At 62.5% G+C, this 12,635-nt stretch overlaps 2 protein-coding genes across 3 annotated transcripts in view; both read left to right on the top strand.

The window, feature by feature from the left end:
• Positions 1 to 12,145, top strand: part of FAM20C (FAM20C golgi associated secretory pathway kinase) — a 37,097-nt gene extending 24,952 nt beyond the window's left edge. Inside the window, exons 10-11 of one of the 2 annotated variants that reach the window (XR_006741205.1) lie at positions 175 to 520; positions 12,125 to 12,145. Coding sequence is in view for 1 of the 2 variants with exons in the window: in XM_036432609.2 (XP_036288502.1) it covers positions 175 to 433 (259 nt within the window). In the remaining variant the exon portion in view is untranslated. Of the gene's footprint in view, positions 1 to 174; positions 1,038 to 12,124 lie in introns of those variants that run through there. The other variant, XM_036432609.2, reaches the window with a different exon arrangement.
• Positions 6,870 to 8,234, top strand: FOXL3 (forkhead box L3). Its single transcript, XM_036432611.1, has 3 exons — positions 6,870 to 6,973; positions 7,338 to 7,506; positions 7,827 to 8,234. Exons 1-3 carry the CDS (start codon positions 6,870 to 6,872, stop codon positions 8,232 to 8,234), a joined length of 681 nt encoding a protein of 226 aa, XP_036288504.1.
• Positions 12,146 to 12,635: the final 490 nt, after the last annotated feature.

The following is a 12,635-nucleotide window of genomic DNA, read 5'->3' as shown; positions in this document are numbered from 1 at the left end:
GTGCTGGGCCAGGGGGCCTCTGTCCCCGTGAGCAGGCCGTCCCGCTTCCCTGGCGATTGCCTGGGTGATGGGTGCCTGCAGGGCCCACAGGACCACCCGTCTCCTGGTTGTGCCTCTGGGAGGCAGGCCATGCACCCTGGGCCGTCCCCACCTGAGGTCTCCCTCCTCCCACAGGATCCGCAAGTCCACCTACCTGCGGCTGCAGCTGCTGGCCAGGGAGGAGTACAAGCTGAGCCTGCTGATGGCCGAGTCCCTGCGGCAGGACCGGGTGGCGCCCGTGCTATTCCAGCCGCACCTGCAGGCCCTGGACCGGCGGCTGCGCCTGGTGCTGCAGGCCGTGGGCACCTGCGTGGAGAAGGACGGGCTGGGCCACGTGGTGCAGGACGACCTCCACCCCCTGGACCCCGGGCACAGAGGCTCGGCCGACAGGTAGTGACCACAGCCGCCGGCTGGTGCCGGGGACGGACAGGACACCCAAGCCGACTCGGCCGTGGGTCCTCCGGCCGCAGGTCCTCCAGCCGTGGGTCCCAGGACCCGCTCCACTGGCTTTAGAGACGGAGTGGCTGTGCAGGGAGCACGCGGCTGAGGGACAGGCGGCCCAGCAGCAGGCGCCCACCCTTTTGTGCGGAAGGAGCCTTTACCTGCTGTTTTGTATTTATACTCAGACAATTTGTCTATAAACAGAGACCAGACCCCAGACTCACGGACAGCCGCCCTGCGCCAGGCTCCCCGCCAGGCTCTCGCGCTGTGGACTTAACTTAAAACAAAAACTCTCCTCCCCCTTCCCGGCCGCACTGGGAGGCCCTCTGCGACCCCGGCTCCTGAGGCCAGCGTGGATGGCGGACACACGTTTCTCAGTGACGAAACGACAGCTGCTGTTTCTCAGCGCCGCACTCCGGTGCCCGGGACCTTCCGGGAGGCGGCCGAGGGCCAGGCTTCGATGGACCCGTGTGACTGTGTCACCCGGGCCCTACCCTGGTGATTGTTGTGGAATAGTTGCAATGTGATGGAAGTGCAATAAAGATTCAGCAAAGGTGTGTGGGGGCCCAGGTCCCTCTCACCCTGAGCCCAGCTGCCCGCCCTCCAAAGAAGCAAGTCCTGGTGCTGGGCAGGGCCTCAGCCCTGGCTTCTGAAGTGTCCGGTGGCCAAGCACCTGGGCTGGCAGGAGGGGCCCAGGGTAACGCCTGAGCTTTCTCCAAGGTCATGAGTGGGCGTGGGGGCTGGGATCCAACAGCAACCTCACCCACAACAGAGCCGACGAGCACCAGGCTAGGAAGTGTCGAAAGGGCGTTGCGTGTGGATAGCATGATGTGTGTGAATAGCGTGATGTGTGTGGATGGCGTGATGTGTGTGGATGGTGTGTGTGATCAGTGGCCCCAGAGCCTGACCCCACATCTTCCTGCCCAGCCGAGCACTCGCCTCCTTTGCACCAGCCCCCCAGCAGGGAGCGGCCCCGTCTGTCCAGGTCCCTGTCTGTCCAGGTCCCCGTCTCCCGTTTCACTGCAGGAACAGGGATGAGGTGGAGGAGCACGTCTCTCCATGGTTTCATCTGGAATGTGAAGACTTTAAACTGTTCCTTTGTATCCAATTCAAAACGCAGTCAGAGCTGCTGGTGGTCAGAGGGCCGGCCGGCTTCCAGGGGGGTCAGCCGTGTGGCCAGGATCCATGGCTCCCGCCAGCTCAGGCCTGGGCTGTCCAGGCTCCCTCTGGCCATTGTCTCTGCTCCTGGAATTGCGTGGCTGGTAGACTCTGTTGAGCCCATTTACACTGTCTAAACCGAGGCTCTGATGAGTGTGGACTTCCCTGAGCTCAACACGGGGCATGGCGTTTGGGACCTGTCTGCCTGCCAGCTGGATGGCATGAGCCGCGTCACACTGACCCCCTTCCCATCTTCAAGGGCCCGCTCCACATGGCAGCCTAAGCCTCCCCCCACCCCCCGGGTCTCCGGTGGACCATGTGGAGAGACAGAGAGGAGGGCACGGGAGCCTGGGCTGAGGGGGTCGAACTAGATGAAGAAAAGGACTTTCCAGTTCCTGGTGGTGAGTGCATGCTTCCCGGCGAGAGCTGAGCAGCCGGCTTTGTCCATAATCAGGGCAGCATCTAGCCGGAGGGCCCAGGGAGACATTGGGTGAGAATTCAAACATCGTACGTAGTCACCCCACAGGGGAATGAAACCAACCCCCTCTCCGTCCGCTTGGTCTCATTTTGGAGAATCAAGAACCCAGCAGAGCCCGGCCCGCATGACTCAGTGGTGGAGCATCAACCTAGGAACCAGGAGGTTACAGGTTCGATTCCAGTCAGGGCACCTGTCTGGGTCACAGTCTTGATCCCCAGTGTGGGGCGTGCAGGAAGCAGCCGATCCAGGATTCTCTTTCATCATGGATGTTTCTACCTCTCACCCCCTCTCCTCTCTTAAATCAATAAAAAATACATTAAAAAAAGAGGCCAGCAGAGGGGTGGCTCTGAAGGCGGCTAGAATGAACAGAAACTCGAGGTGACCCCTCCCTGTGGGCTGTGGGCTGTGGGCTGTGAGCATGGGATGCGTGAGGTGCTGGCTGAGGAACGCACCTCCGTTCCCAGCCTCACTCAGAAGGCTGAGGTGGACGAGGGCCCGGGCGCCCACCGCGGCTGACAATGGCCGCCTCGGGCGGTGGCAGCTGGGCCCACCCGGCACCCACGCTCCCTGCCGCTCAGTGACCTGGGAGGAAGGCAAATACACGGACTCCTGGGGCCAGGCCCCAAAGTGCAGGCCATACGGGGGAAGGACCCAGGGGCCTTTGCCAGGCTCCCAGCCACTCCCTGGGGTGCTGCCTCGCCTAAGGGGTGCCCAGCTACCACCGGAGCGGCTCCCCTCAGCCTGCACGCCCACCGCCTGCCCTCAGCTTGCACACCCTCAGCATGCTAGCCGCCTCTCCTCAGCCTGCCCAGCTGCCATCGGCCACACCCCCACCCAGGGGCCTGGAACCTTTGCTGTGGGCGGCCGAGAGGCCTGGTTGTGGGTGGGGGAAGAAAGTAGACCTCAGGCCTCTGTTGGGAAAACAGAGGGACAAGCCCCCCATGTGTGTTGGGGGGCTCCCATATACACAGGGGGACTTGCATTTGGAAGGAGGGCCTGTGGGCTGAGAGAACTGCCAGCCGGGCCCAGGCCTCTGGGAACTGGGCTCAGAGTCCATCCCATCTCAGGAGGCAGAGGCGGGGAGAAGCACCCAGCCTGCAGGTCTAACGGGGTAAGCAGGGAGAAGCCATAACAGCAGGGGGAGGGGCCTCAGGGCCAGCTGCGTCCCTGTCGCTGTGGGGTTGGGCAACATGGGGTGCACAGCAGAGCCAGCCTAGGTCGGGGGCAGGTTGCTGTGGGGCTCCAGTCAGGTTTGCCCAGGGCCCACCGGGCGACTGCCTTCCCCATCTGCACTGGCCAGCGGTGCCCTGCAGTCACCCCGCCCGGAAGGCCACACTGAGGTTGCTGCCCACACCCAGTCCCCTGGCGCCACCTGGAGGAAACCCTGGGAAGACAGGGCAGGGAGGCCACAGCTGGGCCCCTGCTGGGCAGGTGGGGGGTGGGGTCGGAAGCCAGGATGTCAGAGCCCAGAGAAGGCAAGGATCCTCAGCTGTGGGCAGATGGGCCCCCAGCAGGTCCTGCCAGCCCCAGCTCCAGCTGCCATCCTGCCTTCCAGGGCCGGCTCAGGTGGCCCTCAGGGCTCTTGCTGTATCGCTGCCTTTGTCTCTAGTGGTGGCAGGTGGAGCCGCCATGCCTGCAATAGAAAATACGACAGAAATCACAGTGAATTCACAGGTCACTTCATCACATGAGAAGTGCCTGTCCTTATGCATCCAAACTCCACCGTCCTGTCCCGAGGTCCCCACTGTTCTAATTCAGAGCTTTTGTCTGGGGGTACAGGTCCGGTCAGTAACTGGCTTTGCAGGTAGGAGGTGTGACGCCGAGCAGTCCGCTCACACGGGTGGGTCCCGTGGGTTCATGTGCCGTAAGAACTCAGAGCAGCCCAGTGGCATGGCTCTACGGTCCAGCCAGGACCCAGGACCCAGGGTTCGATTCCTGGTCAGGGCACATGCCTGAGGGGCTGTGGGAACGCACCTCCGTTCCCAGCCCTGGGTTGTGGGCTCAGTCCCCAACGGGTGGCGTGCAGGAGGCAGCAATTAAGAATTCTCTCTCATCATTAATGTTTCTATCTCTCCCCTTTCCCTCCTTCTCTGAAATCAATTAAAAAATATTTAAAATCAATAAAAATGTATTTAAAAAACAACTCAGAGCAGAGCTGACTCGGTAATTGACCAGGAAGCGTGCATGCACGTCCCGAGCACTTGCATGGGTTTTGGGACCTGGACATTTGCCCTGCTTCTAGTGCGGGCTGGCAGGTGAGCTTGCTGGCTGTCCTGAGACTCTGTCTGTCCGCCTCTGCGGGCTCTGTCTTTGTTGAGCTCAGATAAACGCTCTTCCTCTCGGTGGGTTTGGAAGCAGCTGGCCGGTGACCCAGGAGCCCCCCCCCCCCCAGGAACCCCCAGGCCCCAGGCCCAGGTGCAGAGGCCGTTCCCTGGGGTCACAGAAGGCCCTGCGCCCACTGAAGGACCAGCTGCCGGTGCCACAGACTCCGGCAGAATCAGCCGCCTTGGCACAGCAGCGGGGACCGCCGGGGCTGTCACGGAGCAAGCCGTGGGGTTTGGGTCCTGGTTCCCGCTCCACAGCTGGCAGCTGGGAGGCAGGCACCTCTCATCTCCTGCTGTTTCTACTTCAGTGTTTTTCACTGTGGGGAGTGGGGGCGGAGGGGGGCAGGGGTGCTGTTGGTAATGAGAGCTCAGCTCCTAGTCAGAGCTGATCGCCAGAGCGGTGGGCCAGGCCTGGTCTGTCCTCGGTGCCTTAGGGGCCAGCATGCGGCCTTGACACGGAAGGGGGGCCCCCACACGGGGAGGGGACAGTGCTGTGAAGAAGGTGCTGCGCTCAGGGCAGCTTTACCTGGAATGGGGGGGACAGAACACACCCCAAGATCTGGTCTGGGTGGGTCCCAGGAGGCTCTGCCAGGACCTGGGAGCCTGGGTAGGACAGCAGGTGTCTCCGCCTCCCCAGGGGCTGGCATCCTGACTTCACTACTTTGCACCAGAGCCCGTGGCACGGAGCCGGCGGGTGGGGATGGGCCTGTGCTCCGCCGACTCCCACGTTGTCTCCTTGGCTCTGCCAGACCCTGGGCTCCTGGGAGTACAAGCCCCAGAGCCAGGCTCCCAGGAAGCTCGCCTCTGCTCAGAGGGAGGAAGCAGAGGAAGAGGAGGGGGAGGGCTGGCAGGTGAGTGGCTGTGGCATCACTGTTCAGCAAAGAAAACCAACACAGAGGGGAGGTGATGCGTTCTGTCCCTCAGACGCTAACAGGTAACTCGACGCCTGGGTGAGCAACACCCCCGCAGCCCAGGCACCTGGGTTCTGCTCTGGAAGGGGTGGGTTTTTATCTTTTTTAGTTGCTTTTTAAACTATTTCAAATCTGTTTTTATTGATTTTGGAGAGAGAGGAAAGGAGAGGAGAGAGAGAAAGATGGATGACAAACACCCATCGGCTGCCTCCTGCATGCCCCCAGGGGGATGGAGCCCACACCCGGCCTGTGCCCTGACCCAGAATCAAACCTCGGCCTCCTGGTGCACGAGATGGCACTCAGCCATGGAACTCAGATGGCCCGGAGCACGCAGGGCTTTTAAATTGAGGTTTACATTGTGAGATTCTGTAGGTGCCATGCTGCTGTAACCGTAAGACAGAGACCCCACGGACCCGTTACCTTTCCCAACTGATGTCTTTCCAGCTCCAGTGTGACGCCCACCAGCCAGGGCCTGCCCACCTCCCGCACCAAGGGCAGCGCCGAGTGCTCTGGAGGCACCAGTCTTTCTGAGCTAAGGGTGCCGTATCGAAGGGAAAACTTTCAGGAGAATTCTACCCAGCCTTCCTGGCCTCAGGCAGATTCACAGACAAGGTCAGAGCACCACAGACTATCTGTGGAAATGCCTTTGGGGGGCACATTCAGGGTGAGGCACAGCCCCCGCTCCCCCAGCCAGCGTGGGGTCCCACCTGACTTCCCCCTCATGTCCTGCACCCTTGCCTTCTCCGCACGCACCTGAACAGGGCGTTGGCACCAGGGAGGGGCAGCGGTTGGTGGCGTGGCTGCCCAAGCACATAAGAGCTGGGAAAAGCGCAGACCCAGCCAAGGGCTGAGCCCGCCTGGGGTCCCTAGAGCAGGCCCCTTCGGGCAGTAAGAGACAAAGATAGTGGGGGGACACACACAGGCTGGGGGAGGCCCTCGTGGGTCTGACAGGCTCTGATCCAGGCAGGGACACACCTGCGGGCGCCTTTCCTACCTGGACCACTGCTCGGGCTGAGCAGGACTGAGGCTGGTGGGGAGGGCGGCAGGCGCCTGGCAGTGGAGGGTGCACTCCCAGGGTCCCTGTGCTGGAAGACTCACCGTCCCCAGGCGCCCAGGGGCTGGGACGAAGGAGCTCCGGGGACATCCGCTGGTGCAGGGAGGACCGGACTCCGGGCCGCAGGGCGGGAAGCGTGATGACAGGGAGAGGGGCCGCGGTGCGCACCCCGCCCATGGGACCACCCAGCCCACCCCGCCTCTGCCCAGGCAGCGGGTCGCCCGAGAGCCCGCTCTCTCCCCTCCGCCTCGGAACCGGGCGGGGCTCCCCGCGCCGGGATTGGACGCCGAAGAACGGGGTGGTGCCAGGTGGGGACCCCAGGAGCCGAGGTCCCCGCTCGGGCGGAGAGCACCCCGCAGAGCAACGCTGCCGTCCCGTCAGTGCGCACGGACCAGACCGGACCAGACCGGACCAGACCGGAGCCGGGAGGGAGCCGGGGCAGAGCGGGTCCGGACGGGGCGAGGATGTTCGACAGCTCGCAGTACCCCTACAACTGCTTCAACGACGACGCCGATGGCCCGCCCGGCAGCGCGGACGCTGAGCAGCGGCTCACGCGGCCCGCGTACAGGTGACCCGGGTGGGGAGGGCGCACAGGTGACCCGGGTGGGGAGGGCGCACAGGTGACCCAGGTGGGGAGGGCGCACAGGTGACCCGGGTGGGGAGGGCGCGGGGCGGACGGCCAGGACCTGCCGGCGGCGGAAGGGCGTCCTCTTCGGGGGACGGGGCTCAGAGAAGGGGCGCCCCGGGCCCCACGTTTCTCCCAACTTCCCGGCCTGGGAGGGCGCCTCTGGGGTCGGGACAAAGCAGGGAGCAGGGAGCCCCAGGGACCACCCCCCTCCAAAGCCCTCAGCCCTTCCAGCAGGGCGGGGGAAGGACCACCGCGTGGCCTCCGGGGGCCCCTCGAGCCCCGGGCCTGACGCCCCCGTTTGCAGCTACATCGCGCTGATCGCCATGGCCATCCAGCAGAGCCCGGCGGGCAGGGCGACCCTGTCGGGCATCTACGACTTCATCATGCACCGCTTCCCCTTCTACCGCGCCAACCAGCGTGCCTGGCAGAACTCCATCCGCCACAACCTGTCGCTCAACAGCTGCTTCGTCAAGGTGGGTCTCCTCCCCTGTCCTTCCCACCCCGCCCTTCCACCTCCTGAGCGCCCCCTGTGCGCCCCCTGAGCCCCGGTGTCCGCCCCCCCCCCAGGCCCCTGAGCGCCCCCCCCTCGCAGGCTCGGGGAACCGGGGCCAGGTCTGACAGGGAGCATGGGGGGGGGGTGGTGCGGCAGCTGCTGCCAAGCTCACTCTTAGCAAACGGGGCTCCCCACCTGCTGATGGGCGACGCCCCCCACCCCCGACAGGGGCGGGCCCTGCTCCCTGAAGGGGCCCAGAGGAGCGGGAGGGGCCCCGCGCTGAGCCTTCGCCGCCCGCAGGTGCCGCGGGCCGCGGGCCCCGGGAGGGGCAAGGGCAGCTACTGGACGCTGGCGGGCGGCGGCGCGGCGCTGCGGGACCTGTTCGAGGACGGCAACTTCCGGCGGCGGCGCCGGCGGCGCGGGGGGCGCGAGGGACCGCGGGGGCCGGCGGGGGGCGCGGGGGACGCGGGGGGCGCGGGGGGCGCTGAGGGGCCGTCCTGCGCTCCCAGGTCCTGCGCCCCCGGGTCCCCCGCCCCTCGCGCCGAATCCCCGCCCCCCGCCGGCCCCGCCCCCGGGAAGGCACCGCCCCGGGACCTCAAGTTCAGCATCGACTACATCCTCTCCTCTCCGGACCCCTTCCTCAGGCCAGGCCCGCCCCACGGCGAGGAGGGCGCCCAGCCCGCCGACCTCCCCTGCTGGACCCTGTGAGGCCGAGGCTGCCCTCCCCGCGGGCCGCCCGTCCCCTGGCTCTGGGTGATTTCATCCCACCGAAGCCCAGAGCGAGCCCTGCCCGCACCTGCCACCAGCAGGCACCTGCCAACGTGCAGGCTCTGGGTCCGAGGAGCCCGGGCTGGAGGGAGGCTGACAGGGTAGGGTGCAGGGCACCGCGGTGCTGGCTCAGCCCCCAGAGCTCGGTCCCTGCCGCGCCTGAGGGTTTGCTCTGGAGTGTCCGTCCGCCCATCCGTCTGCACAGGGAATGGGAACAGCCCTGGGTCCGCTCGCTCAGTCACTGCGGCCACACTGGCTGCCAGTCATTCGTGAGAGTTGGGAGCATCTAATGGGCCTGACTGCGGCCGGGGCTGCCCTCCCCACCCCACCCCCGAGGCGCCCTCCTGGGCGGGGAAGTGGGGAGCCCCGGGAGGGACAGACACACCTTCAGTTGTGGGCAGCCGGTCTGATGACTCTAGGACGTTCCATGCACTTTTTACAGGAAAGACAGAGGGAGCAGGGAAGGAGGGAGAAACAGAGTCCAAGTCCGGGACAACACGGCGGCAATGCTCACTTTCCTGATTCTTCTGAGAGGGTTAGTGCCCATTCAGTCAGGTGCCATCCACAGTGACATCAAAGCCGGCGGAGACAGAGCCCCCTCCACTGTGCAGTGTGCACATTCCAAGCACTGGAGGTGGGCACACCACATCTGTAAATGTACATTATTTAATCCCTGTGCAGAGATGAACATTTAAAAAATCACAGTGTGTACAGGGGACCTGTTTGAACAATCTTACCCTTTTGCACCCGCCCATTTTGCAGTTGGTTGCTATCTAGGACTTAATTTGAACAGAAGTGTGGATGGCACTTAATCTGATTCCCTCGATGATGATGATTGACTCATTTTGTAACCGAAAAGTCCCCCAGGAGGCAGGGAATTTGTGGTTGCCTCACGGACCTCTGGAAGGCGCTGAGAGTAAATGAGGCACCTCCCGTTCCCTCTGTCAGAGCTTGGCTTCCTTAAGTCACGGACTCCCCATCCCTGCAAACAGAGCTTCCGTGCTCCTTTAACTGTCCCGGAAGAGAGGCCGGCTGCTTTGTGGTGATGGCGCCCACCCCCAGCACCCCTCGCCACCGGCCCTGCCGGCTGCAGCATCTGCCCGCCAGGCCGGTCTGCACACCAGCCTGGGGGCCAGGCTCACTCTCATCCCCCGTCTACAGCAGCGGCTGGGCCAGGGGCAGGCGTGTGCACCTGTGTGTGCGTGCGCCTCGGAGGTGTGTGCTGCGTGACTGTCCTCATTCTTATTTACATCCCTTGTTGGCTGTGCAAAAAGTATTGTTTTAAACTGTACCAGATGTAATGTGGATTGTGACACGAAGCAGGCTGTACATACATACATACATACATGCATGCATGTACATGGGAGGTGGCATGTTTCAGGTTATGCTGTACATGCGTGTATGTGGGTGGTGAACACAGCACATTGTGCTGTACATGCATGTACATGGATGGTGACATGAAGCAGGCATAGGTATTATGGATCTGGAGCCTCTGAAGATCTATTTTTCTGCTACCAACCGAGCAAATAAAATGTGCGTTTTTCTCCCGGTTCTTGCTCTATTCCTGTGCTTCATTAGTGAGGGAAGCCTTTGCCTGGAAGAGACCATCCCTGAGGCCTGGCCTGGGAGGAGCTGGGTGCTGCTAGGCACTGCTGGCCGCCATTCATGGGCACACAACCCCGGTGCCCGGAGCAGGGGCAGCCCCAGGGTGGGATCCTGCTCTACAAGGTGTAACATTTGTTCTGTGGAGGCTATCAATCATGTTGTAAAAGCGGGGGGACATTTTCAATTTGCCAGCGTGAGGTATCCTGCGACGTGGGAAGGGCTCCCAGCCCCGAGAGTGAGTGGCATTTAATACCAAACAACACCACAGCGAGGGCTGCCTCTGACCTATTCAAATGTCGCTGCCACCGTGCCGACGTGCCTGCGTAATTACAATTAAGCAGTTTATGCCGCTCTTGCAAATCCGCTGATTGATCACCGATACGCACATTATGCCCCGTTACCCGGAGCAGGTGTCTGCCACTCACGGTCATGGATCACCAGGTTTCCATTAGCGGAGTCGGAGGCTGCGAGCGGGAGCTAGTGGAGACGCATGCAGGTTCCTGCGTGCAGAGCAAAGTTTTTGGGTCCGGGACCTGGAGACAGCGGGGTGTCCCTCCTCTGGAGCTGGGACTGCAGGGCCAGGTAGAGCCTATCCTTCCTGGGAGGGCAGGGGGACCCACCCCCAGTGCAGGGGCTGGGCTGAGGATCTGTAGCGTGGAGAGGTGTGTGAGTGTGCACCAGCCTCTGTGGGCCTCGTCTCTTCCCTAGACCCTGGGGCTCCCCAGGGAGGCCTCCCTCAGCCACAGCACCCAGTCGGACACTTCCTGCCACACCGAGCTGCTGTCCTGGGCAGCAGAGAGGCCTCATTCTCTCCAAGTTCCTTCCTCCCTGACCCTTTTCTTGTTTTATAAATATACTAGAGGCCTGGTGCACGAAATTCATGCACGGTAGGGTCCCTAGGCCTGGTTGGTGGTCAGGGCCGATCTGGGAGGTGACTGACAGGGTGGGTGATCAGGGGGCCCCCACTGGCATCTGCCTTGGCTGACCTAGCATTGCCTGCTCACCAGCCACGCCCTGCCACTGCCACCTCCGGTTGCCTCCCTCTGCTGGGTAACTGGCAGGGCAATCAGGAGGCCCCCACAGGCACCCGCCTTGGCTGGCCTAGGGCCAGCAGGCTGGGGGCAGCTCCTGCATTGAGCATCTGCCCCCTGGTGGTCAGTGCACATCCTAGCAAACTGTTGTTCTGCCATTCAGTCAATTTACATATTAGGCTTTTATTGTATAGGATATATATATTTTTTAATATATATTTTTTTATTTCAGAAAGGAATGGGGAGAGAGAGAGAGAGAGAGAGAAACATCCTGATTGCTGCCTCCTGCATGCTCCACACTGGGGATAGACCCACAACCTGGGCATGTGCCCTGACTAGGAATCGAACTGTGACCTCCTGTTTCTTTCCTCCCTTAACTGAGTGAATTGGGCTGTTTCTTCACTCCATCAGCAGACACCTGTGAGCTGTGCTCGGCGCTGGGTGCCATTATGAACCAGAGGCCCTGACAGTGTCCCAGCCACGTGCACAGGAAGCCACGTGCACAGGAAGCCACGTGCACAGGAAGCCACCACTGAGTGACTCGGACTTTCTCGCCCCTGCCACCAGGAGCAGGCCCTGCCCAGATGCTGAGGGGGCAGCTCACTGTGGGCGTAGCAGCCAGTTGGACTGGGCTTGGGCAGGGCCCTCAGGGACTAGCAGGGCAGCTGTGCCACAGGAAGAGCACTCGGGGGGAGGGCAGTGAGAGGAGCTCCCCAGGTGGGAAGGCATGGGGGCGGGGTTTGCAGAAAAGAGCGAAGCCAGCGTGGCTGGCAGGAGGTGCAGGAAGGAGCCCCTAAGTCCAGCCAAACACCTCAATTTCTTTAACCTTTGACATGCATCTCCTGCAGGACAATCACCTCCCACATCCTGGGCCCTTTACCTTGGTTAATGTGGTCTTCGTGCCAGCTTACTTACCTGAGCTCACACATCACACAGTAACCCTGACCACCAGGAATCCCTAATCCTGGAACCGGATGAGGGTGGGACCCCATGCAGCCAATGCCTTCCGTAGCTTTTTGGGGTCTACACTGCCCCCCTGGGACCAGAGGAAGTGCACACAGTCCATACCTGCAGTGGATTCTGTGTGCAGCCACACGAATGATGCATAAACATTTGCAAAGCCATGTGCTTTCACCGTTAAAAATACCAGCGCGCTGCATGTAAATGGGCCTCCTCCGTGGCTTTGCTGGAGAGACGGGTCCTCCCACCCACGGGCGCAGTTTGTTGGGTTGCTGCCCAGATTAGCGTCCCCCTGTGCCTCTGTGAAATTGACTTCTGCCGCTCCCAGTGCCGTGGGGCCCCAGGTCCAAATAGGATACTCACTGGGCTGGAACCTGCACTGAGACTTGTAATCAACAGCCATGCAGGCCAGGCCAATCCCAGACAGGAAAGAAAACTGGGTGGGAAAGTACAAAATCAGTTTAACTTCCCTCCGTGCCCTGTGGAGATGCAGCATCGCGGACGGGCACCTCGGACGGCACCTCCAATGGGCACCAGGGACGGGCACCAGGGAGAGTGGGTGGCAAATTCTCTGCACCTGCTGAGGAGGGGATGCAGCTGGTCCCTGAGTGGTCACCATGGAGGTGCCACCTGTGATGTGGGTCGGGTGCCGCACAGCTGTTTCCATCCACCTGCTCAGCATGTGTACCCCTTGTCCCAGGGGACCGGCGGGCGCCCTCTGCATCACCCACAGCCAGTTCTCCGC

This window comes from Pipistrellus kuhlii, unplaced genomic scaffold, assembly GCF_014108245.1.
Source record: "Pipistrellus kuhlii isolate mPipKuh1 unplaced genomic scaffold, mPipKuh1.p scaffold_m20_p_113, whole genome shotgun sequence".
Lineage (NCBI taxonomy): Eukaryota > Metazoa > Chordata > Mammalia > Chiroptera > Vespertilionidae > Pipistrellus > Pipistrellus kuhlii.
This window is presented reverse-complemented; position numbering and strand designations above follow the sequence as displayed.